This window comes from Lycorma delicatula, chromosome 2 (assembly GCF_047948215.1).
Source record: "Lycorma delicatula isolate Av1 chromosome 2, ASM4794821v1, whole genome shotgun sequence".
Classification (NCBI taxonomy): domain Eukaryota; kingdom Metazoa; phylum Arthropoda; class Insecta; order Hemiptera; family Fulgoridae; genus Lycorma; species Lycorma delicatula.
Window position 1 is genome coordinate 175,797,030 of NC_134456.1, and position 27,792 is coordinate 175,824,821.

Consider the following 27,792-nt stretch of genomic DNA (forward strand, 5'->3'; position numbering starts at 1 on the left):
TAATTTCCCAGTTGGATTTGTGGGTGAGGAGTGGAAGAATACTCAAGAGCATTCTACAGTAGCCTGTATTTAGCACTATAAGCTCTATCAAGTTGCCCATATAACATTGGTTGTATCACTGCATTCATCGTCGCTACCATCCAGTTGCAAACATGTGCACACAGTGTATTGTCAACCACAAATTCAACATCAGGTGTCGCTTTACTTGGCCAGTTGTTTTGCTCCCCACATTTGTACGCCAACCTCTTCAGAAAGTGAAGTTTCAGTGTTCGAATATATTTAGTTTGAATGAAAATGATCTAAATTTATTATACCAGAAAAATAGTAAGAGCGACTATTTCTCTTATCTGATTGCACACAAAGTTTTGCTATATAAACTATCAATTATGGCAAAATACATACTAGAATGTATTAAGGACATAATGTTTAATATTACAACATTTATTTTATAACTTTATACAGACAAGCATAAATTTTTTTTTTTACTAATTACATTACTAGGGTAAATTTTTTTAGATTATGTAAAATTAATCTTATTACTGTTTACAAGTGACTTATCACGTCACTTTCTTGTTTCTTAATCTTAATCGCCACTTGTCTGTTTGAATCTTTCACAGTCTTTTCTAATTATTTATCTGTGCCTTCTCTATCACTCGTGTTATTATTTCATCTATTATGCTAGAGGATTCAGTTTCTCTTTCAGAAGATTCTAATGTAGTTTGTACTATATCTTGCAAAAGTATTTCTGCTGTTTCTTTAGCTGATTCACTGGCTGACTGTAATGCATTTTTGATAATGTCTCGAGTAAATTTTATTGAAAAAAGGGCGGTATCTTTCACAGGTTGTTGCAAATTTGATTCTGATTCTGATTCTGATGGTGCTATCATGAATAACTTCTCCTTTGCACATTCTACTTCAATAGTTTTAGGTTTTGACTTCTTTTTTTCATAAATTGACTTCACTGATGTTTGTAATTTCACTAAAATAAAATAAAAATCACTAATGAACTTTTAAAATTAAATAACTTAATAATTTATTATTAAATTTGGTAGGTTCTAAGTTAATGTTACATTCAAACTGGATAATATTGTACAGTTTTAGTAAACAGACAGTATTAAGTATATTCAAATTAGATTTATAGTTATGAAAAAAAAAAAATTAATAAAAATTTCTTTTTCTGGGATGTTCATAACAGCTGGCAGGTACTAGATTTATGGGTATGTTTCTAAATAATCAAATGCAGCTACACAAAATTATGTATTTCTACAAACTAAACTAAGATTATTAGTACAAGTATTCTTTACTTGGTCAAAACCTTTTCAATTATGCATGGTAATCATCTTCAGTGACAATTAATGATTAGATTAGTATGGAGGTGTCAGTCAATAAATCTTCCTCAATCAACTATTTTGTGGTCTGTGTAAAGCAACTTTTGTCCCAGTAATTAAGTCTTGTTTTAGATAGACCCAAAATACCAGTTGGGTATGACCAGCATTAAGAAGATACTGGTTTTTTCTTACATCAAGGAAATTTAGTACAAAGAATTCATGCCATTTAGCTGAATTGATAATCTCATCTTTTATGTTATAGAAACTGCATGAAGATGAAACTAGAGGTATTACACTGTCCTTTAATGATTGCTTCAGTATGTGCTCAACATTCAGTAGTTTTCTGGCCAATAACATTACTATCATTCTTGAACTCCTTTACTAGATTTGGTCACTCGTGATCTCCATCACATACTCTCTCTCTCTCTCTCTCTCACACACACAGAGAGAGAGAGAAAAAGTAAACATGAAGCTGAAAGAACATATTTTGAAGCAATCACAGGTAGCAATTAACATTTTCATTGGAATTGACTTACAATCTTACATTTCACTGGGAGGAGAGTACTTGTGTTTAGAGGAACTACTCCATGAGTAAAGGTAGGGTAAGAAATTGCACTGGTTTTTTTCTTAAATATCTGGAGAAGGTGGTAATAAACCTTCTCCAGATATTTAAGATTATTGCAACAAAGCTTAAACAGAGGTGAAAATGCTTAAAAGTGGGTAACGCTGGGTTTCCTACCCTTTCTAGACTCTGTCATACAACTGGATTATTTCTGATAACATTTCATACCTGAAGTAATTCATGACTGTATGTCAATAAGTGATAAATCTGAGGCTTTTAGCTTTTAATGGAATTGTTAGGTGTCGCACACTGCCTTCTTTGTATTATGGGAATCTACTATTCTTTTTTTAATTTATAAAATATTGATGTAGTTTACATATTTTCTCTTAACTCACTCAATGTGTGCTGTAAATGTAAAGTAAGAACTGTCTAATTTTGGGAGACTCTTTTCAGTTGTCTTATTTTTGTTATGCATCTCATTCATCATGAGTAAAATTGTATGTCTACTGATGAGTTTTTTTATGGCACACTAACTTTGCATCTGCAAAGCTAGTGTGCCATAAAAACCCCTCTCCACACATCTGTGTGGAGAGGGGTTTTTAAAGAAACTGTTTTTAAACAAATTTTAAAAAACTTTAAAAAAATTTTTTTTATTATGACTGGCATTGCTTGAGTTTATTATGGTGTGTGCGCGTGCGCACGCGCACATATTATACATCATAAAATACAATTATAAATGTACCATGAAAAACTAATTTTAATATTTCATACAAGTGATGATGCAAAAAATGATTAATTTTGTTAAGTCTAATAATTTTCAGTGTACTTATGTGTTTTTATTAGTATAAGCTAATAATTAGTTAGTAGTAGCAGCCTATAATCTACTAAAATTCATCCATTAGCAGCTAAATTTCATCAATGTTTGGGTAATTTGATGCTATAATGAGTAAAATGTGCAAATATTGCTTCAATTGAAAGCTTTTTCTATATGCTTGTTTTGTGTGCATCTTTTCCCTATTTTTTTTTTTTAATAGAAAATATTCTTTTGAAAGTATTACAATTGACTCGTATATTAAAAATCAAATTTAGGGGAAAATTATAAAAATTCATCTTGTTATTTATAGATTTGCTCCTTATATTTTTTTTTACTTTTGGTATACTTTTGATTAAAAACTAAAGTCATTTATACATACATTATACATTTTATACATTTATGTTTACGTAAAAAGCAAAATTGATAAAAACTGGATAGTAGTGAAATTTTATTTTAATGGGGTATCCACTTGGTTAACTACTTATAAATGATAAATACAAATGTGAAAATTGTGACCTGCAGGAATCTGGTTCATTAACTGTGGTTATAGCCACACTTGTTGGAGCCTTTAGGTCCAGTAATTCAGCTTAATTTTTAGAGATTGTAACAATTAATTTTATTCCAAGAATTGAAATCTAATAGTAATATTCAGATCCACTTATAAATTAATATACCTGACTATTCTTGAACCAGGTTCTGCAGCTTAATAAAAAAAAAAAAATAAATGATCTGTGATTAAAATATTCAATGAACACTCTTTACATGCTTGTTATCAGAATTATTCATTTCTATTTAAACATAATAAAATAATGTACCTGCAGGAGCTGCGAGTGCTGTAGTTGGATCTTTAGATAACAAGTTTTCAGTTACTATTTTATTAGCCATTTCTAAATATCTTCTTTGTTTTTGTTCAAGTTTACGTCTTACCACTTCTTTGTGAGCTTCAGGAACTACAAAATTGTGTAACAAGTGAGCTATAATTTCTTCTTGCTCAATCATGTCATCTCTAAAAAGTGTGTATGAAAAAAATATAAATAATTGTTCTAATAATTCACTAACTGTTTTATTTTTCAATTAATCTAAAAAAAATTGAGTAGTGTAAGATTCATTTTAAAGAAAAATTGATTTTGATTTGATTATCTCATTTGAACAAGATTTAATTACCTCATTTTTATATAATCAATCGCTGCTTTTGTTTAATAAGCATTCAAATAAATAATTTGACTAAAATGTAAATTTTTAAAATCATTAAAGTTACAGGATAGAAAAATAAACTGATTTGTTATTTATTCTATCTTAGGTTGTATCCATGTAACATACAACTCATCAACCACAATCACAATAGTTAATGATTCATTTATTTTACAATTATGTAGAATGTTTTTAAACATTTTTCCACTATTCTAATTATTGTTGTGGACATTTTCTTCAAGTCTTAGATCCCTTAAACATAAGTTGGGATAATTGTAGCAGAAGCAACTGGTGTTACTCATGTTTATATTTCTTTAGTCAGATATAAACATCTGCCACTTTTCAAGATGAGATGATAAAAAGTTATTTAATTGTAAAAATACTAAATTATAATATTTTAAAGAAAAGATATACCCAATAAATCAGGTTTTTATTACTATACTTTGTTAATATATGATGTCTGATTTGATGGAAGTAAGTTTTTCTATTGCTGCATTTGACAAACTTTAAGAATGATTTAGACAATTTGTAACAGCTAAGGTCAGTAAATATAAATTGTTAGTCAGCTTGCATAGATTATTTTGTTAACATTCCCAGAGCATGGATAATGTTATCTGTTATATGTGTCTACTGTCTGTCGTAAAAATCAGTGTACCTAATTTATATTGTTGCTTAGCCTTATCGCTGATTTTATTTGTTTTTACAGAAACATAAAAAGTGTAATCATTAAATTACACACTACAGGACAATTGCCAATGATAAAGAAAATCTATTTAATTTGTTGCTCCTCAGTATTCATGTAATTTATATTAATTGTAACAATATAATTTATGAATTATTACTAAAATTTATTAATTTAGGATGCAGTAAATAATACAAGATTTTTTTCTTGGGTGACTTAATATGTCTATGGCAATAATTTGTTTTGATGAATAGTAATACTTACATTAACTCAATTTTATTACTGTTATACATGCTGTTTTGTAAAGCAATGCCATCTGTCTAACATATATAAAATGGCTGCTGCATTTCCAAATGTGGACAAGATGGGGAATATATAAGGTCACAGTTTGCTTTTCATGTTTCTCACCATTGAAAACAAACCTCGTAATTGAGTATGTTTCTGTTTTATTAAATAGACATTCATACCTCAGAAACAGTTGTTGGTTTTTTTATTAAAATTTGTAATGTAGGTTAAAGCAGCATAATGTATGAAGTTGGTATGAAAAGTATACCTCATACTGTAGAGGATATGAAAATGTAAATGAGAGACTCATTGAACATCTAATTTGATTATACTATGATATTGTTTATTTGTACTAGTAAAAATAAATCAGCTATTTTAAATAATGAAATACAACTACTTTATTTTTAATTATTTAATTAATTTTATATTATATTAAGGTTTTGCTAAATTTCTTATTTCTGATTGAATTTGAGCATGAGTAGTCATTGTCTCAGAACGGAATTTATTTGTGTTAAGAAATAAAATAATATGCAGTAAGTAAGCAATATTTTATAGATTTTATGTCAATAGTATAGAGATTATGTGTTACAAAATTATTTCTTCAAACTGAACAATCATTTTTCCATTTTGAAATTTTAAATTAATTTACTATCAGCAGTTCCTGCCAGAGCTTAAGTTGTTTGTATTGTATTTAAAAAAAATGAGAAGTCATTTTATTCAAATACTTACCATTTTGATTAGTAAAATGTAATCTTTTTAAAGGGATAGTTTTGAAAATATTAATTTAAGGAAAACATGGCTATCAGTTGATAATTTTAAGAAAATATTTTCATATAAGATTTCTTACCAAATTTGATTAAAATACTTTTCCATTTCTGTTTGAAAAATAGAAACAGACAAGACAGATTAAGAACAAAGTGTGTCCAGAGTTTTGTTGATATCTTTTTTTACATATTGAAAGGAAACTCAGTGTAGAAATATGTTTTAGTATTTTTTTAATTACATAAAATTAATGAAGCAACAGTGAATGAAATAGATATTACATTTCTTTGAGTATACATGAACAGATATATGTGTGTGTAAAAAAAATACGAGGAATATATATTGTAGCATAATCTTTTGGTACTTGCATTACCTGATCTAGAGAAACCTATCTACTCCTTATATCCAGGGGAGTAGATTTGTCATCAGGTCTTTTATTGGTATTATTGCACATCTGATAATATCTTATATGAAAACTGCTGAGTGAGGGTTACACTGATATTTTAAATTGAATGTAATTATTTCTTTACCTAATTGTAAATGATTACAGTCATAGAGATAATGCTTAACAGTGGTCTAAACAGTGTGGTTTTGTAAATTGCATTCAAGTGTTCAGTTAGTGGTTACAGAAATAAATGACTATGTAAATGCTCATATTAATAAAATTTCATACTTGGGCTACATGGCCCTCTTCTGGTGAATGTTGAAGTGATAAAAGGCATTCTGTGGAGTATAATAGCACTAATATTATGTAATGTTTCAAATGTGTGTATTCAAATAATGAAATATATTTATTATTCATGTAAAATACTTGAAAATAACAATGAAATCTATTATAAATTTTTTTTTTAAATTTTAGTTAAAGAAGATACTGACATTTAAAGTGAAAACTCTCTGTCATGTTGGAAAGATGATCTTAGTTTCTCATCTTATAAACTCAGCTTCATTCAGAAATTTATTGAAAATATAAAATTATAGGGTACTGGTATGTAGTAAGTGAACATTTTTCATAATTTAAGAAAATAGCAAAACTATTAATTTCTTATACACACTATAGATGTTACACATAATTTTATCAAACATGTTGAATGTATTACAATTAATAATTAATAAAGTAATGTATGAACATACCAAAGCAGCAAGATTTATTAATTTAACCAATTCATGTAAAAAGCTTTTTAAATCCATGGATTCAGTTATAAAATAGTAAAAGATTAATTACCATGAATTAAATATTGATTATATTTAATTAAGGTTATTTAACCACAACCAATTAATATAATTATCAGTGGATAATAATAGCAATGAATTTTTAGATAGAAAGCTTAAAAACACTTTCATTTATAAAGTATAAATATATGTACATATGTATAAATTAATATGTAGTATTAGGCTGTTGAAAAAAGCTAATTCTAATACTACACAAATATAACATGCAAACCTCGCATCTGCTTCTTTTGCTGCAAGATCTATTTTCTGAGCAACTTGTCGGACATGCTCCCTTGCTTTATCTTCTGCTAGCCAGTTCATCGATCTAATTAAAATGTCTTCTAAAAATATGTCTACAGTTTCTTGACGTATTTTCATTACCTTTAATTTATTAAAATGACTTTTCTTATATTAATATAGCAATACTTTCTTTTACCAATAACACACTAGTAAACATAGTTTCTGGAACATGAAAGTTTTATTGTATTCCTAATAAAACATTTTATTCTGAACTCAAAAATGCAATCAGAAGTTTTCCATCACCTACAGTTTTTGTATAACATTTTTGAAATATTGAATTTTGCAGAATTCGACCTATTTTTTAAGGTATAACTTATGTAGCCTACATACTCTATGATTTCTAACAGAAGGGGAGATTTTATGAAGGCAATAGCTGTATATGCATGGTTCATTTATTGTAGGTTTCAACATGTAAGCAAGCACAGAGCATCTTCTGAATCATACAGTTAACACACTAGTATTTTGTTTAAAAGTTCGTTTTATATGAATGTACTGTGGTTTCATTTAATTTTTGTGATTTACAGTTATTGTGTCAAGTTTGTTGTGTTAGTGAATAAATATGTCAAGGAAGTGCGTAAATGCTCCATTTAAATTCTGTTATGCGTTATGTGATTTCATGTTTAAGAACGACAAAATGTTTCTCGCTAGTTAAATACTACAAACTATATTGTAATGGGGCCAGTGAAACCTGTTACAAGAAGAAAGAGGAAATTACGAATAAGAAGTAAGAAATTAAAGGTAGAAGAATTTAGAAGTAAGTAAAATGGATTCTTTATTTAGAATAACTGGTCAGTTAAACAATTGTTCTTTGTAATACAGACAATGGCACCTTAAAAAGCTCCTGTTTAAGAAAAGATTGCTATAAAGTATCAGTGGTATCTAAAGTATCACAATATTATAGTTTATATTAGTTTAATGTATATATTGGTCAAAGTTTATATTAATTGGTTGTTGGTGTTCGTACCTGATTACTTACTTTACGTTTTATGTTATTTATTTTTAGCTTTTTAATTTATTTGTTAGGTTTTTCATATTTTTAGTTTTTGTGCTTTTAAGTGCAATTTAATAATAATAAGACAGCCACTACAAATAAGGATAGAACTTATAATGAAGTAGAAGGTATTAAGTCTGATTTAGATGGCTTTAAAATAAACTTTAAGAGGATAGGTTAGTTAAGGTTGAAAGTAACCTAGGAATTAATGTGAATAAATTTAAAGAAGTTAGCCATAAGGACATCGCATGGGCAATGGAAGTAACCTGTAGTGCTGGGGAATTTTGTGTTAACAGTTCACAGGGCCAAGAATTAGGCTCATCGATGGGACGTTCTAAGGCGGTGAAGCCATTTAAGTTTGATGGAAGTATATCGTGGGCTGTCATCAGGCAGCATCCAATCATAACAGTTTTTTAGTATCGGAGACAACCACGTTCCTGATCACCGCACTTCAGGGCAAAGCAGCGAAAGTTCTTCAGGGTGTACCATCTACAGCCAGCTATGATGACGATATAGTTATATAGATGAAGTGACAGCACAATTTGGCGGCTATCTACCGGTGTGAGATACGGATGCGAGTCCAGAAGATCAACAAGATGTTGCAGGAATTCACCACCATTATCGAGCAGTTAGCTCAACGGGCTTTAGTTGGATAGCAAAGTGATAAGCACTTTCATTGATGGACTATGGGACACCAAGATCAAGAGATACCTTCTTCTTGGGTCAGTGAAGTTAGTCACAACACCCTCACTCAGGCTCTGCGACTGGAGGCAGTTGGTGCGCTATCTCGCCTTTGAATAATAGTAATTATTATTACTATTTATTTTATTTTAAATATTGTACGAAATTTTTACACTTGTTAGTCTCTCAATATTCTTATCGAACCGCGAATGCAAAAGAATATTTTGGCTGTAAAGTTGGGGATCAAGATAAGAACTGGGCCCCTCATATCTGCTATTGGACCTGCATGAAATAAGTGACAGATTGGACTAGAAGTAATTGGCTTATGAGTTTTGCTACACTGATGATATGTCATCAACCACAAAATCATTTGTCAGACTGTTATTGCTGTGTTACAGAGATAAAAAGAATAAGAATTAATTCCAAACACACAGTGCAACACCTAATTTACCATCTGCAATAAGGCCAGTGCCTCATGGTGAGTGCTTACCTTTACTGCATCCTCCAACACATCAAACTTTAGAAGATAATTGGAATGTGAAATAGCCCAGTTTGACATGAGGAGCAAGATGACACTACTTCTGAAGTAGAATCTTTTTTCTGTGAACCTCATCTGAAAATAACTCAAGGTAAATTAAATGGTGTTCAGGATTTGAACCTGTCAAAGAAACAAGCTTAGCTTTTGGAATCTAGGTTGGAATTGTCTTCATACTGACAGCAAAGTGTTTGTTTCATAATCATTAGGAAAAGTTTCAAAATTTATATTCTGAAAAAAAAATAGTTTAATGTAGAGTAACAACATTCCTGCTATCATGAATGCACTTCATGAACATAACCATAGAATGGAGGCTTCATTGATTCTTCGAAAATTAGTTTAAAGACTGTCCTTTTGCACTGTGGCAACAAACTTCCTAACCTTATGAAAGTAACTTGAAAGAAATTTATGATAATAAGAAAATCCTGTCAGAAAAAATTCATTACGACAAATACTGTATATGTCGTGATTTAAAAGTTATTGCTTTATTAATGGGTTTGCAGCTCTGATACACTAAATTTTGTTGCTTTTTGAGCAAATGGGTCAGCAGGGAAAAAAATCATTATATGAGGAATATGAGGAAGTCCTTACACCTGGACAGAATAATTTATACATAACCCACTAGTTAACTTGAAAATGATTCTTCTATCCACTCCATATAGAATTAAGGCTTTTCAAAAACTTTGTTAAGGTGATAATGATTTTGGATTTCATTATTTGAAAGAGAAATTTCCTCATATTAGTGCCGCTAAAATTAAGGAAGGAATTTTTCTGTGTCCCCAAATAAGAACTTTTGAGTAGAGATGGACAATTCAAAGAACTATTGAGTAAAGTCAAAAAGTCAGTGTGGAGGTTGTTAAAAATTGTTGTGCAAATCCTTTCAGGAAATCATAAATCCTCCAACTACTGTGTCATTGTCGGCGAATTACTGTAGTCGTAAAAACATATGGAGTGTAATATGTCCTTAAAAATTCATTTCTTGGGATTTCTTTCTGGATGATCTCAGTACTGTCAAGCAAGGGAAATGCTTGTACCAGCAAATATCATGGAAAACAGTACCAGCAACAGTGGAGTGCAAGAATGCTCACAGATTATTGTTGGGGTGCTAAAGAGGGATATGCCAGACACAAAAAGAAAAGAACTACCACATTTTGGGTAAGTTGAATAGTGTTTCACATGGATGTAAATTCTTACATTTCTTTTAAAGTTTACCTATGTATCACAAAAACACAGTAGGTGATTAAGAAAATCAATTTACAAATTTGAATTCAATGTGAAATGTTCTGTTAGGATTACACATTTTGATCTTTGTGCCAAAAGAAACTTTAATATTGGTTCTCACTGTAATTTTACTTCAACTAGTTTATATTTGGAATAATTTATCATCTATTTTATATTAAAACCAATCCTGACATAATTTACAAAAATCAATTACTTAGTTCATCATTGTAAATTTTATTGTGAAATAACAGTCTTGATGAGAAGTATTGAATGCAGTAAAATATAAAATAAAACACTCCTTTCAAAAAAGGATAATTTGTTTCTTTTTATTTGAATTGGCAATTCAGTAAATTGTTATTAACAGTGCATAAAAATGTTTAAAGGTAAATACTAAATTTGCCCTTGGCCATCATATTTAATATGCAATTCATGACACTTAACCAGGATTGCAAATGTGTTGTTCTTAAGAAATGAAGCACATGCATTCAATTCAATTCAGAATTAAAAGAAATAATAATATAAAAATGAAACTTAAAAAAATCATAAATAATAAGGATAGATTACAAGACCTTGAATGTCTCATAAAAGGATGAAGAATTAAACAGTTCAGATATTTAAGAAGTATATTAATGGAAGATAAAAATAACAGAACAGCTGTTAACAGAAGGCAGCATTTAATATAAATAGAAAGAAAACTGATGCTACATAGTAAACAGAAATTTGTTTTGACCCAGTTAAATATCTATTTTTTTTTTCATGAAACAATGAATAAAGATAGTTGAATGTCTACAGTTGATGTGAAGGAGACAAAGTCTTCTTTATATTATGGTTTTTCTTTTTTATTCTGGCTGGCTCCCTGTAACAACTGCCAATGGATGTTAATGAAATGAATTTTTTTTGGCAAGTGAAAAAATGCCATGCTTGACTCAACCCAGAACCTCCAAATAAAAGGCAGAGACTCTACAACCCTGTCATGAAGGTTGGCAAAAACAGTTTTGACTTAAAAGTGCTTTGTTAAGTCTTATGTTTTGAGAATAGTTCTCTATGGTATGAAACATGGTCACAAAAAAAAATAAAAATAGGATGAAGATAAACTGGAGTCGATTTGAAATGTGGGAATGAAGGAAGCATGAGAAAATAAACGGACAGAGTGAAAATTTGAAAAGTAATGAGGAGAGTAAATGATAGTAGAAGCTAAATCATAGAGAAGGGTTGATTAAAACAATCCTAAAGGATCAGTAAAAGCTGCAAAGAAAAGAAGACAGTAAAGAATAAAACTTGTAGACAATCTAAAAGGAAATTATAGCTAATGAAAATAGAAGAAAATGAAGTTGAACATGGTACACATTATCTCCCTTGAGGCAGAAAACCACAGTAGACACCATGTGATGATGGAATTACATAAAAATAAAGTGGTAACAAAATAAAATGAACTAATTATCTGTTAAGATATGCAAACTTCATGTTTTGGGGTATTATGCATCATTCCCATTGGGAAATGAATGCATGCATGTTAAATGCCACAACCATAAAAGTTGTTAGGTAAATAAATGACAGCCATATTTAAGCAATCAGCCCATGCCTCACTTTTCTAGGGAAAGTAAGAAGTGAAATCGTTTTCCATTGCCTTTTTTACCAAATCAAATATACAGCTGCATATCAGCATGCCAAGCTCACTGAAAAACACTTAATATTCAGCCCTACTATACCTTTTTCTGTTTACTACATTAAATGGCTGTATATTTAATATCACTACTCTCATATAAAGCAATAGTTGGTTCATCTGTTACCTTAGTTATTTTACATGCATCATAGTCATAAAAATACATAGTCATAGTTATTAGGTAAGAAAAATTGTTGAGTCTCCCCACTGAAAACTTTAACCTATTAAGATGCCTCTTATAAGCATGCAACCTGGTCTTAAATCACAGAAGAAATCTGCTTTGTTAAACTAAGCAAATAGGAATGACGCATTTTTTAAATTTGTCATTAGTGTTTATTATTTAGTATTAGTCAAATTGTAAATCAGGAAACCCTTGGCCAGAATTTTGAAATTATTTAACCTTCTGTTAAATTGTGATTTTCTGAGTCCATAAAAAAAGTGACACATCAGCTGTGCGGTTTTGCTGTTATATTCATAAAAACTTGGTTCCAAACGTGTAGGCATAATATAGATTGAAAGTTTGTGTGATAATACTATTGGAGTATAGGAATGTGAAATTTTAGAAGAGTTGTAAAATTATTTTGCTGACATATAACAAAGTCATTTCAAGTCATATTTCTGGTGTAGTGTATGTTGCCATTTAATAAAAGAAAATACATATTTGAAGATAATTCCTTCTAGGTGGGGCTCTATTCTTGCAATTGCATTCATGCTAGTTAGTGAACACAAGTCCAACTACAATCAGACTTGTTTAATGGTTTAAAAATTTGGGTTAGAACAGCGTATTGAGCAAATCTTTGCACCAACACAAACAGTTAAAGGTTTGCTTTGTAACTTTTGTAAACTTGAGACAAGGATTTTTAAGAAAAATAATTTTTGTGACTGGATCTAGAAGACAAATCTCATTGTGATTAAGTAAATATTATTTAAACATTTTCTTGTAGTATGACTAATGATTTTCTTGCTATATAAGCAGCTTGCTGAAACCAAGTTGATTCTCTCATAGAAATATTCTGCAGTAGACTGCTAAAATAAAATGAGTTTGCAATATTTGCATTTACTACTCGCTAATGTAAAAAAATATATAGTGCAAAAATTCTTGCTGATGACATTTTATATTCTTCTGTAAGTGTTTCGGCACTACGAGTTATTTATGTAATTAGTGAGGATTTTCCCTTGATTAGTAATGATAATTTTTTTCTTTGTTAGTAGTTCAATTGAGATTGAAGTATGTAATCAGAAATCAAAGATTTTCACAACTTATAATGAAAATTATTATTTTTACAACTTATCTTTTGTATAGAAGCTATTAATTACATAAAAATGATTTATAGTTAAATCATGTATTTCAATTTTTGAATTATTTGGATTTTTAATGGCACAAATTTGAATCCTTACAACATATTCTGTCTCAGGTGTGACAGTGGAAAACAGACAATATAATCACCAAATACTTAACCTTTAAGATTTCAATAAAAAAACATAAGATATTTGGTGTTTTCTTGAGCTATGGCCAATAATTTTCTTGGGGCATTGTCCTAACTTTCTGAAGCTGTTTTGATTATTATTATAGGAATATTCATTGCTGATTGTTAAAACATATGTAGAGGATAAAAAAGTAAAAGGATTTTACAAACTCTAAATATAAGTTTCTTATTGCTTCATTGATTAGTGTGTTTCAGTGTTTCTTTGGCTTTACTGGATTTCTTACAAATACTGACATGTTTGGCTCAAACATAAAAAAAATTATCAAATTACATTTATATACAAGTTGATAGAACCAGCTCATACTGACATAGTTGAAAGAGGTGCCAAAATCCAAGCCATGAAGCCATGATGCAATCATTGTTTCTATAAAAATGATTCGTTATATATGACAATGTCAAATGTAAATCATATGTTCTGTCATTCCATAGGAACTGAATTATGTTTTGGAGATTCAACAGATATAATCATTGGTTTGTCAACATTCAATTGCACGTAACTTAAAATTGTTCCTTCTTAAAATGTGATATATTACATAATAGCAGATATAAGGGTCATTCAATAAGTAGGTATCATGAATAATGCTAAAATTGTTCAATTAAATTTAACTTAATAATAGATATAATTTTTTAACAAATTTCTGTTACTATTACGGGGTAGCTGAAATGATCGCTCATAACTCACATATGAAAACAGATAGTCAAATGAGACAAATACAACATAAGTAAATTTTATTTGCTGTAAAGTATACATTTATTTTTGCATGTAGTCACCATCTACACATTTCTCCCAACAGTGAACTAGTTTTCTCAGTCTGTCATTGAAGAATGCTAACAGTCTTTCTTGATCTATGATCTAACTGTATCTTTCAGCTCATCAATCCTTGTGAAAATGAATAACTTTAATATCTCTCTTTAATTGTAGGAAGAGGTGAAAATCACAGGGCACCAAATTTGGTGAGTATGGAGGATGTGGAATATGCTCAAATTTCAACTTTACAAGAGACTCAGCAGTTGCATTGGATGTTTGTGGCTGAGCATTATATGCTGCAAAATTATAGGCTCCTGAACAAGACACACATATCCTAGGGAGTTTTAGGAGGTTGAGATGTTTTTCATTAGTCACAGAAACTAGTTCACCAGTGCAAGGTTCATTCTCAATATTTGCATTATCAGCCTCTGATGCACAAAATTCTTCCCGCCTACATTAGTACTTCAGTCAACAGTTTCACTACCATTAACTGCTACATAAAGGTACTAGAACTACAATACTAACTATTCTGTAAGAGTTAGGGTTTAAGTGGTATAAAACTGATAACAATAGGAAACTTTTGATTGAAAAAGAAGTCGTTCGGTGGAAGAGGATAGAATATTTAAGAAAAATGACAGATTGCAAAAAAGAAAATTCTTTGATTGTTTATTTGCATGAATTGTAGATTTTAATGTCCATTTGATATTGTTCATTCTGAATGTGATGTTAACTTGGAAAACAAGTACAAAAATTGATGTTTATCAATACAGCATCAACAATTTCATGATATGGGCATCTGAAAAATTAATCCTTGGTCTTCCCTCCCAGTCAGAGGTTGTTATCGATAATCCACTATACCACAATTCACTTCTAGAGAAGTCTCCAAATTCAAATTATAGGAAAAGTGGAATGATTAATTGGTTACAAAAAAATAATATTCTGTTTAATAAAGCAATGTTAAAACCCAATTGTATGATTTAATTAAATCATATAGAAATTCAAAAACACTGTACAATTTTGATGAACTATTAAAAAAACATAGGCATCAGGTTCTGCGACTTCCATCTTACCACCCTAATTTAAATCTGATCAAGATGGCTCTGAAAAGATATGTTGGTAATAATAACATTTTTCATGTCAGATATTAAAAAATTTGCTGAGGAAAAAATGAATGAAATGAAAAGGATGATTGGAGACCATATTGCGAATATGTAAAAAATGCTGAGACTGAATATAAGAAGATGGAACCGCTAATTGACAAAATGATGGATAAATTTATCACACATCTAGACAGTGGTAGTGAAAGTGACTTTTCCTATGAAGACAGAGAAGATAGTGAACTTGCACAGGAAATGGACATTAAAAGCAAATTTCAAATAAGTGTTAATAATAATAGTACAATCAATAATGAAAATAATTCTACAAAAAAGAGAATTTAAAAATTTTAAATAATAAAAAATTCTAAACATTGTACAATAAAGAATTGAACATCTAATTTAGTGTAATTCTGGATATAATATACATTCCAGCACTAGTTAGATATTTTTAGTTTAAAAACATCTAAATTAAAATCCATGTTTTTACAATCATTATTTATTAAATTATTAATACTGATTAAGTAATAATGGAATTATAACTAATAAAACATGAAAACAGTAATAAATTAATTGTGCTTAGATAAAAGTACAATGCTTATTATTGTTGTCCTCTTAGATGGGTGTAAATGTATTCAGGTTCGATAGTAATGCAGTCTTGACCTTCTCAGCAGAAGCTTTTGTATTGCACACACTGTACATTTGTAGAGGAAGTTTTTTAACTATAAATATTTATCTCTTTAATTATTACTGTCTTTAAAGCTTATGGGCAGGAATATTCCCATATGATTAATGAGTGGTCACTTCCTTTTCCCCAAATTGTAGATTAGTAAATAGTTTTTCTCTGTTTTAATCAGTTAAGTGTATAATATACTTAAAAATTAATACCAACATTTAACTGAATAATAACTATTATTCAGCTTTTATCTGAATGAAAATTAATAATAGGCCAGAATCATAATTAGAATCACATAAACTATTCAGCTCGCCAGTTTAGTAAGAAAAAATATTTTACTTAATTATGAATAGTTATTTTAAATTATCACCTGCTTAAAAGCTTCATCTTGTTTTCTTCTGAAAATTTCTTCTCTCTGCCTTCTACCACTTTCAGCAGCCTCACGTCTCCAACGCTCTCGTTCAGCCAACATAGCAAATGCATGAACTCGTTCATCATCTTCTAATCTTTCTTGTACGTGAGATAAGAAAGTCAACGTATCACACACTCCTTTATCTCTGAGTGAATTTAATACCTGTTTCTTTCTTGCTTCCTTAAAAAATATATAATTAGATGTTTGCAAATGACTCAAGATAAATTATAACTTTTATTTTGAAGATCACATCACATTTTTAAACTGTTTAATTTTACAACACTAAAAATATTAACCTGCATTAACCAGATCCATTTGTAATTTGTTTTAGTAGTGTAATTTAGTTCTTCACTTATCTGTATCAACTTTTAAATAACTATTTAAAAATTAATTAATTTTCTACATCTGCTATGGAAATATGGTTCCAAAAAGGTTACAAAAACTTGCAGTAGCATAGTTAGTGATGAGGCTCATTTTGAAGTAGTTTGTAACCAGTTAACTGTGCGGTGTAATGATATATTTGTATGTGTTGTGTTTATTTTTCATTGTTTTATTAAGTTGGATATTACATTCAACTATAATGTAAAAGTAATAAGAAATATCAAAATGATCATGGTCGCATAAAAGTACAGGAAATGAAACCAAAATTTATATCAGAAAAATTTTAATGGTATAATTGATTTCTTTTCAGAGTTGCAGATTTCAGCTATGAAACTTAAATTTCTAAAAAAACAAAAGGCAAGATTCATCCTTAGCCAGCAGTGCAAGGAGAGGCAAATAAAATTGGACTGAGAATACTATTACATATTGAAACCTGTTTTATATGTGCTTTACAGAACTTTGTAACCCTTTAACTGGTCATACATAAAAAGTATTGCAGTTTAGGAGTATGAGTCCTGAAATAGTTATTATTAAATAATTAAATCAGCCCACCTTACTCTTCTTATCATCTTCTATATTCTTGTTTGTGTAGACTGGTGATAATACCTGGAGTTGGTGTGTAAAGTCTTCTTTGGTAACTTGAGTAAGGTGTGGGGTTCATGCTTCCACAGATATGGTAATACTGTGAGTGCTATGAAGTAAGACAGAAGAGTAAAGATGTCTGAAGAAGGCTAAAAGCAAAGGCAAAAACTGTGTAAAATTTATCAATGGAAATGTTTGCTGAGGCATTTGCATTGGTGGTATCTGATGAAGCCTACCTAATGACTGCAATAAATAATCAGTGTCTTGAGGGTCAATAAGACAACTTTTGGTAAAGGCCATTAGGGTTTGGAATGGGAGAGGTGGTGTGGCTAACAGAATCGTCACAAGTGAGTGTCTACCCCTTAGAGGGCCAGGATGGTGATGCTACTAATTTTGAAATTAAAAATTTTCTAACAACAGATTGAACTAAACTGTATAATAAAACACTTTTAAAAACTTCCAAAATTTTTTCAGTCATCTTTGGGACCATCTTCAGTAACTGGTGTTGCTGATTTCACAGTGGTGTTAGCTGTAGTTACTGCTGACGGATTTTTATTATGAATTTAGTTGAAAAGTGATGGCAATTTAAATTGTGTTAGTTCATTTAGTATATTGGCAATTTAAATTGTGTTAGTCCATTTAGTATAATTTTCTAAGTTTTATCATTTCAACAAAAATCACCAACTTGGAAATGCCCATACAAAACACAGTTGAAATACAAGATCAGTTACAATCCAACGTATACAAACATATATACTAAACAGACACAATTTAAAATTATTCACACTTTTCAACCACATTCTTAATTTGTATATGCCATTCAAAAACACTCCCACTAATATCAGCTGATGAATTGTGAAAACTACAGTGCCAGTCCCTGTGGATGGTCACAAAGGTGACAAAAAGTATATTTTTTAAACTGCTTTATTTAAAATTTGGTTCCACATGTTGTCAAAGTTTTAATTTTAAAATTGTTTTTATCAATTTTCATGAGTACTTGCGTAGTGATTACTACTTAATGAGGTTAAGTTTATTAACAAAAAAATGGCAGTCATTTGGGTTTCATGGTTTATCATTTTTTGATGACTTCTAGGCAGTATTTTTTGTTATGAAGAATAGTAAATTTTATATTTAACAGTAATGCATTACAAACCTAATAAATACTTATCTGTTACATTTACTCATTTAGCATTTTTTACCTACCAGTATTACTTCTTACTTCAGTGGAGACCTGGCTGAACAGTTTTATGATTAAACTGGATCTTTCATCATACTACACAATTTTGGGTAGACTAATTCTTTAACTTTAATAACTCACCGTTATTTGATTTCATTAATCAAATTGTCATGTGTGAAAACTTATTACACATTGCTAAACTTAACTTGAGTTAAGAGAAGAATTTACTTAGGATTAATTATTTGTCTTATAATCAAAATTAGTAGTACTGAATATCAGAGAGAAATTAAAATGAAATTTCCATCCAGACAACTGTGGTCTTGTTTGAAATTAAAATTTCATATGTTATTCTTAATATTTTTCTTATATAATATTCCTAATATTAAAATTCCTTCTATAAAATCTTATGGATGAGTAATCCTTTTGCCTTAAATTATTAAAGTTTATTTTTTTTCTTCTGAGCCTTTTATTCCTACTCTCACTCATAAATTTGGTATGAATTTATGCTTTAAATAGTATAGATTTTTTAATGTATTCATACAATATAAAGTAAAAAAAAAATCCATCAATTCCAGAATATAAATTGGACGTTGATTAAATTAATTTTAGGTGTTTCCCTTCAGAACTTCCTTTTTTAACTTCAGAATGAAACTGTGCACGTAACTTTCAAGGTAATTAATCCGTTTGCTGTTTTCACAATGGAAATAACTTCTATTGAGTTCAGTCTGTAAATTTCTTTATATTCTATTACCAGAGGGTTGCATTTGGTTATTTTATCTGTTTCAGCATTATTAATATTGTGATCTGATGGGTGAGCGACATCAATGAGAAGAGCAGTTTTCCTCAAATGTTGTGTAGAACCATGTCTGGCCTATTTACAGCAAAAAATTTGTCAGTAAGTATGGGGAGATCATGATACAGTCTATATTGCTCATTTTCCAATGTAGGTCTGGCCTTATATTCATAATAAGGATAATGCTCCCTGTCATCTACAAGTCCTAATTTTAATGCCAATGCCTGATGAACGATGTTTACTGTAAGATTGTGGCGATGCAGATATTCTGTGTTAGACAAGTTGGAGCATCCAGTTATCAAATGATCAATTGTTTCTGATGATTGATGGCATACTCTGTACTCATCACTAATGTCCTGATTTTCTATGAACTTTTTGTAATTTTTTGTCGCAATGACCTGGTTCTGGATGTCATGGATAAACCCTTCAGTTTCTCCAAATAGAGACCCATCCTTTAGCCAACGCGTAGATGCATCCTTATCGACATTTTCGAGAGAATGGGGAAATCTACTGTGGAGTGCCTTAGATTTCCATGCTTGGATCCTATCACTGGTTGTAATAATATTGGGGGTAGAAATTATCATCATTCAGTTTTAGAGAGAAGTAACCCTTGTCAGATGTAACTATTGTTTTGTGCAATGATGATGTTTCAGACCTGGAGAGAATATATCTCTTCATTGATGCAATCTGTCTGTTACAAAGCGACTTCAGATTGAGGAGGCCTCTACCACCTTCTTTACAAGAGATATACAAATGTTCTACTGCGGTTTTAGGGTGATGCATCCTGTATTTTGTTAAAGTTGTGCGTACCAAGATGTTCAGGTTTTCAAGATTTATTAGAGATATTATTATAATATATTCATGAATACTGATTTACCACTATTTATTCACTCATAATTTTTTCTAAAATTGTTAACCTCTAATTATTTTAACAATATCTAGTAAAAGTGGTAATGCATTGCATTATCTGTAAACATAGTTGCACTATATGTAGGCATCTACTTATGCATACAATTCAAACTTCATTAAATCTTGTAAGTATCTTAGAGACTTTCCCTTGGTAGCTCCAGTCATATCATGTAATAGAACTCTCACATTGATGGTAGCAAGTAATTATTTTCATGTGTGTATAGTATAATACATATACATGTTAACAGCTTTTATTGTGTAATTATTCCAAATTGATTAATACATTAATATTATGGTAGATTTATTTGGTTTATTTAACAAATTTAATTTCTGTTTACATAACAATTATTATTTTATCATCATAACATTAAGGAAAATTGAATAATATCTGCTGTTATGTATTAAAAAATAATTGTTTTTTCATAGGTTGTATTATTACTATTTTCTGATTATTAATAATTAATTATTATTTTTACAGCATTAATATCGGTTAATAAACTTACCATCAATTTAATTACTTCATTCTTTCGTGATGATGTGAGAGTAAGGTATCTCCTTTCCGTTAATTCTTCCATATCATATTTCTGAAATGCATGAGTGCTCTTCAGTTCTTCTATCAGGTGTTTAAAGTGATTTATATTTTGAAACATCTTGAAACAGTAATTGCTTTCATTTTAATTTATGTCAATTTTAAAAAAGTAACTTATATTTATTGGCTTGTAATAATAATAATTTGGTATAAATTAAATAATTCATTATTTTCAATTTATTATAAAAGTATAAAATGAAATGGTAATAATGACTGTCAAGAAAATATATTGCCATAAATGGGTATATCTATTCATTAGATACCTTGCAATCATATGGAAGCTTAGATTTATTAGTAAAGAGGAGCTACTAAATTAACACTTGTATTTATTTTTTCCATTTTAATCAGTTTAGTTTTCTGTTCTACATTACCTTATGCTTCCCATCTTACATATCTCTGAGAGAATTCAGGTAATGAAAATGATAGAAAACGATAAATAAATGTTGAATTTTTTCCACACTTTGGACAGTTTTATTTATTTATTCTTTCTTTCCATTAACTACAGGTAATCAATTATAGTTACTGATTACAGGCAAGTCTGATTATGAATTGAGAATAGAACCTTCTTTATGAAAAACTAGGCGCTACCACTACACCACCAGAGTTTAGTAAAGTTCTTTAATTATTTGTAATTATATTTACACTGTGCATTATTATGTACTATTTACAACTATAAAATAAAAAAAACTTATTTTATCTATTATATAACTTTTATTATGATTGGCATCATAATGGTATTTATGATATTGATTAGGAATGAATACTTTTTTTATTACTTAGGAATCTAAATACACATTTAAATATAAATACATTTACAAGAGATATACAAATGTTCTACTGCGGATATAAAATATATACAGTGATATAAAATATACTCGCACAGTGTATTATGAAATATAAAATATAATGCTCAAGATGTATTTATTATTCAAGAATAAATTTTATTTTTTAAACATTTGTAACATTCAGGAAATCTCTTAAAATGTAAGAAAATGTTTCTTTCTAATTATATTTGGGTTTCAATCAGATGATTGATAAAACTGCATTCAGTAGTGAAGTGAAGTATTTTTATGAGTTCTTTATATTGTGAAAAGCTGAGTCCTATTTGTCCTGCTTAAAACTTATATAATTGGAGAAATCAAGTACACATAGATCAGTAAACTAATGGAAAGTCACAATCTTTTGACAAAAAATACCTTAATACAAATGTTTTTGTTTTGTAATTGAAACAAAAAAGTTGATGATGATTGTAATGAAAAGATCACACTATCTTATACATCTAATTCAAACAGAACAATATAGCTAAAGAATTAATAACTAAAATTTGAGATATTATCAATGTGATCCTAAAAAAAATTACTTCACCTTTAATAACATAGTATACTGGAATTACTTTTTGATTCCACCTGAAGCACACTACCTGAAATATTTTTATAAATCACTGAAAAACAAGTGGTAAAAAAATTTAATAACTTTGCTCATGTCTATTATGGTTACCTTTATTTTTTTTCAACTTATTGTTGTCTCCTGGGGGCAAGAGTGTTAATGTACAGGTTTTACATTTATATAGAAGATTGTTCTAGTTATCTTCAGTTACTCTTCCTCTTATTAGCCAGTTTCTATAAATCTTTGGTATAATTATATCATTAATGACTCTTATATGGTAAAACATAAATAAAACTTATAAAATAAAAATGAATGATGAGAACACTCACACAAAAAAAATCAATTGACAACATTATGTAGACAATATAATTCTTCTATTAATTGGGGATAACAAAAAAACTTTCAAAAGCAATTATTCCTGCCGATTATGAAAAAGACATTATGAAAAAGCATAAACTTCTTAGACATCACAAAAATTCAAAATTTATAAATAAAAACCTGCTACAATGACATCTATACACATAACATCACCTCATATGATTTAAATAAACAAACAGTAACAAAAAATTCAGTATTCTCATTTATTTTAACAATTACACTGAAAAAAGTTCATAAATTTAAAAAAAACTGGCTACATTGCAAATAGAACCACAATGAAACAAAACATACATCATTTAGCAAAAACTTACACAAGTAGTTAAATTTAATTTACCAGTGGGTATACAAACTTGAATGCTCAGAGTATAATAGTTTCATACAGGACAAACAGGATGTGGCTTTTCATAATACAAACAATTATATGAGCAGATAAAAACAAACATTCTAAATGAATCAACAATTTAAATCACGCTCTCCCTTGAAACATATCATAAACACTAAAAAAGATTTTTCACAACCTAATTCAAACATCTAAATCATATCTGATGAAATAACATCCAGTGTTCCTTCTGGCAGTTTTTGAAGTAGTTTAATGAGAAAGCTAACTCAAACATGTGCAAAGTTTTTGTACTTTCACTTTAATATAAAGTGTACTGCAGCTGATTAAAAAACTGTTTCATTTTATTAATACCTGTTCTACCAAATCCAGATGAATAAAACCTCTTGTGGATGGATAAGAAAGTGATTATATACAGCACACTTTCATGTTTAAATATACTTTTTTTCATTTAATTTTGACACTCATTTATTACTATGGGTATTTTTTACGATAAAAATATTTATAATCTTAATATTTAAGTCTATTAAATAGATTAAATATTAACATATGTTAAATTAAATCTTGTCATATGTTAGGTGGTAGGCAATTTGCTTTGAATTTTAGTTAAAAAACTCAGTTAAGTAATTTTATCAATAAAAAAAAATTATGTCTTCCTCAATCAAATGCAGGATTTAACTCGCTTGGAAAAAGTGAGCAGAAAATTGTAATAATAAAAAATTATACATCATTCATATACTTCTCTTATTCATATATCTTTGATTCAAAGTATCTTCATAGGTCTATTTTAGCATTCATAATAGTTTGTGCCACTTCAGTGACTAAATTAGAACATTGATCTTAACTTCTTCATGCTTCTGTTTATACAATAATATAGTAAGGAAAAGGATCAGGAATTTGAAATAGTGATGTGAACGATTGTATCGGTTTGCACTACTGTTTATTACAGTATTTTAATTGTTTATAAAATATTTAATTAAATCAAGTCATTCTTGAATTATTACATAACTGAAGTTCATAATATAATTATTTACAATAATACTAAAAGAAAACTAAATAATCTTAGAGGTTATTCATTTCTATTTATTTAATTACTTATTAAATTATTGTAATTCAAAGTAGATTGATCTATAAAAAAAAAAATGTTTTTTCTGAACAAAAATACTTGAATACAATATTCTTAGTTAATCAATAATAAATTTAAAAAAAATATTAGTATAAAGATATAGATATGTAAGATATAAAGTATGAATCATAAAAATTATGATTAATTCATAACAGTGAGAGCAATACTGAACAGTGATGTATGTATGAGTTAATGGAACCATCACTATACTGCTGATCCGGTCAATTTTAAAACAGTATAAATTGTTAAAAACAAAAACACAAAGTTAGATGGGCACATTGATTATATATTTAGAATGAAAAAATTGTTATGATTAAAATTTAAATTGTTGAGGGATTTTACAAATAGTTGATAGTGCAAGCCATACTTAAATATAATAAAGGAAACATTATTTTCTAAAAATAATGCTTGATGCAAGTGTGAGAAGAAAATTACTTACAGAAAGTCTAGTTTAATCAATTACATAATAAAAGTAAACTGGCACTCTTCGATTTAAAAACTAATTTTCACTCATAATTTTCTTTTATATTCTTTCTTTCACTCAGTAAAATTTAATTGTGTATATGATATATTTATTAATAAAGTTTGTCTATGACAGTTGAAGATTTAAAAATTATGTAAAACTGCCCAGTTTTTAGTGACATAGTGAATAATTATTATTTTAGAAAATGCTACTTATCAGTTTTGCAATTGATTATCAGATCCAGTCAGTACATTCATGCATTTACAGTCATTTTTTTTAGCAATTTTCAATGATCGGTGCTGCTGTTTCTCTGAATTTACTGAATATCTCTTACCGGTCTTTCAGAATGTCACACTGAAAATATCTTGTCATTGGTAAAAAAAAATTACAGAGAAATGGGCAATGGACAAGAACATTAGAAAGAGAAAGAACATTGTGTTTCATCTTCTTCAACCTCCTGATGCTTCTAAAAATAATGTAAAATGTTCTAATAAAGTTTTATGATAGCAACATAGTTACATTACTTTTTTTTTCAGTTACTGATTTATATTACCATGGCCTTTTTAAAGTTATATTTCTACAATAATTTCTAAGATTATAGGGTTTATATAATACTTTAAGAATAACCTTAAATTGGTTCTGTATCTAGATAAAAATTTTAATTTATGATTTATGTCGTTTATATATATTAATAGATCTTCTGAAAAGTTATTTCTAAATTCATTTAATAAAAATAAAACTAAGAACATGTATATTTGTTTGTAATTAATACTGTGGTAGTTTATTCAACTAGGTAATTAAATTTAATAAATTTTAATCTAACTTTAGTTAGTATGAAAAATAAAAGGAATGATTTTTATCTAGTTCATTCCTTTTATTTTTCAATGAGTTCCAAATTTTTACAATGAGTATTTTTACAATGAGTTCCAAATTCACATTCTCTTCTGTTTGTGCACTAGACTAACATTGTGAAATCAGCAAATCAATGCCGGTTTTTAATTTAGTAATCAAAAATAAAATGAAACAAATGACTATACAAAACATGATCTTTAAATGAACTAGATGTCTTTGGAATATATTAAGTAAAATTTTTGTTTGCATGTTTTATGTTGGACAAATGAGATGCAGCTTCGAGACAAAAGATAATGAAAAATTAAAAAGAATCCTTACTTACACCCTGCCAATCATGTTATTAATTTTAAAATTGAAGGTCCACAAGCAGATAACAGTGATATATAAAATGAAGAGACATAATTAAAAATCACAAACATGTGTTTTGACTAAATTTTAAATAGGTGTCTTCTAAATTGAGAAAACTGCCTGCAATAAAATCAGCTGATGATGTGATGCCATAGTTAGAAACAGTATATCCATTGGTAAAGATGGTTGAAAAACAATGGAAAGCACTATTACACGAATTCTTATTAAAATAAAATATACTTAACTGAAGATTACATAACTGTAATCTTCAGTTATGGTTCAGTTTGGTAGTTTGGTTCAGTTTTACATTAAAAAATTAGTAGTTTTATATATCTTAATTCATTTTTTGAGTAGACACTAGTTAGTTTTTAAAACACAGTAACCTTTCTGAAACAATATGGCTAATATAAGATATAGTCAAAGTTTTTCCTATAACTTAATTTATGTGTTTAACAACAACAATTTTAGAATTCACTTAGTTGTGGTGTTGCTCATGTTGGTCAAGTCTCACAGATGTAATATCTATTTATCAGTACTGATACGGATATCAACTACGAGTTAGATGTAACCTTCATTGTATTTTACTAGTACTACTTTTAATGCCACACATACTGTCTTTTATTGCCCAGTAGAAGAAATTAACTGTGATCTCTTCTTAATTTTCATATCTTTTCTTTGGCAATTATCATATCCAACAAAATAAACAGAGGACTTACTTCATGCAAACCGGAACACTTAAAATATCTTATGATTTTATTTAGAGATTACAAAAAAATATTAACTTTTTAATATGTTGTCTAACTGACCAAAAACTGGGTAGCTCGACCACGAAGTGTTTTTTGAATGTATGTTGCTGCTTTATTTACTTCTAGTTCTTTATCTGAAGCTAACGTTTCCATTATTGGTGGTGGCGGTTTTGGAAATGATAACTTCTCTATAATGGAATTTGCTTCTTTAAATTCCTGGCTTCCTAAATAATCTTCTGAAAAATGATTTCAAAATCTATTTAATAAAAATAAAACTAAGAACATATATAATTTTTCTGTAATGAATAATGTGGTAGTTTCTTCAACTGGGTAAATAAGTTTTATTTTAATTTTTAGTTAGTATGAAAAATAAAAGGATAAACTAGTTAAATTTTACAATGTGTTCTACATCATTTGTTTATGTTATTATAGATGTAACTGCAAATGGAATTTCATCATTTAAATTTACTAGCAGAACTATTATTTTATGTAACTAATATTAATGGCCAATCACAATCACTGTTAGTAACACAGTAGCAGAAAAGAGTAAAATGATCTCACAAAAGCTATTTGGAAGCAGCTTGCTTGAGAAGAAGACTTTAAAAGTTAACATGGTTGAGTTGTAAGATATAATATCCAGTGAAAAAAATCTTCTTTCCTGTCCAGAGACAACACGACAAGCCTATTGGCTAAAGTGTTTTTCAGGTAGAATTGGGCATCTTAATCTCTTCTTACTAAAACCGACAACTAACTAGCAAAGGATAATTTTAATTTTATGATTGTTTTTTTACTATCCTCAAATAAAAATTTGTCTTTAGAAAGTCAGGCCCAGATCAGGTCGAACTTATTTTTTTATTTGATGAATGTCAATGTCCATGTCTGTCTATACGTTTATGTTCAATAAAAACAATCTACCCAAAAGTTAATTTGACCCTCACTATTAAAATGATAAATCTAAATAGCACTGGTGAGATATAAGGACAAGACTTATGGCATATGGAGATAGCCCCCCCCCCCCCAAAGGTTTGCACCTGATAATGACAAATATATCATGTCATTACGAGTGCACATAATAAAATTACTA

At 28.8% G+C, this 27,792-nt stretch overlaps 1 protein-coding gene across 1 annotated transcript in view; it reads right to left on the bottom strand.

Annotated features, from left to right (window-relative positions):
• Positions 1 to 425: 425 nt before the first annotated feature.
• Positions 426 to 27,792, bottom strand: part of LOC142319436 (cilia- and flagella-associated protein 91-like) — a 68,965-nt gene continuing 41,598 nt past the window's right edge. The window contains exons 10-15 of the mRNA XM_075356717.1: positions 26,769 to 26,944; positions 20,987 to 21,133; positions 16,600 to 16,821; positions 7,066 to 7,214; positions 3,520 to 3,710; positions 426 to 979 (exon numbers count right to left, since the gene is read on the bottom strand). Of these exons, the coding sequence (XP_075212832.1) occupies positions 624 to 979; positions 3,520 to 3,710; positions 7,066 to 7,214; positions 16,600 to 16,821; positions 20,987 to 21,133; positions 26,769 to 26,944 (1,241 nt within the window). The 3' untranslated portion in view covers positions 426 to 623. The remainder of the gene's footprint in view (positions 980 to 3,519; positions 3,711 to 7,065; positions 7,215 to 16,599; positions 16,822 to 20,986; positions 21,134 to 26,768; positions 26,945 to 27,792) is intronic.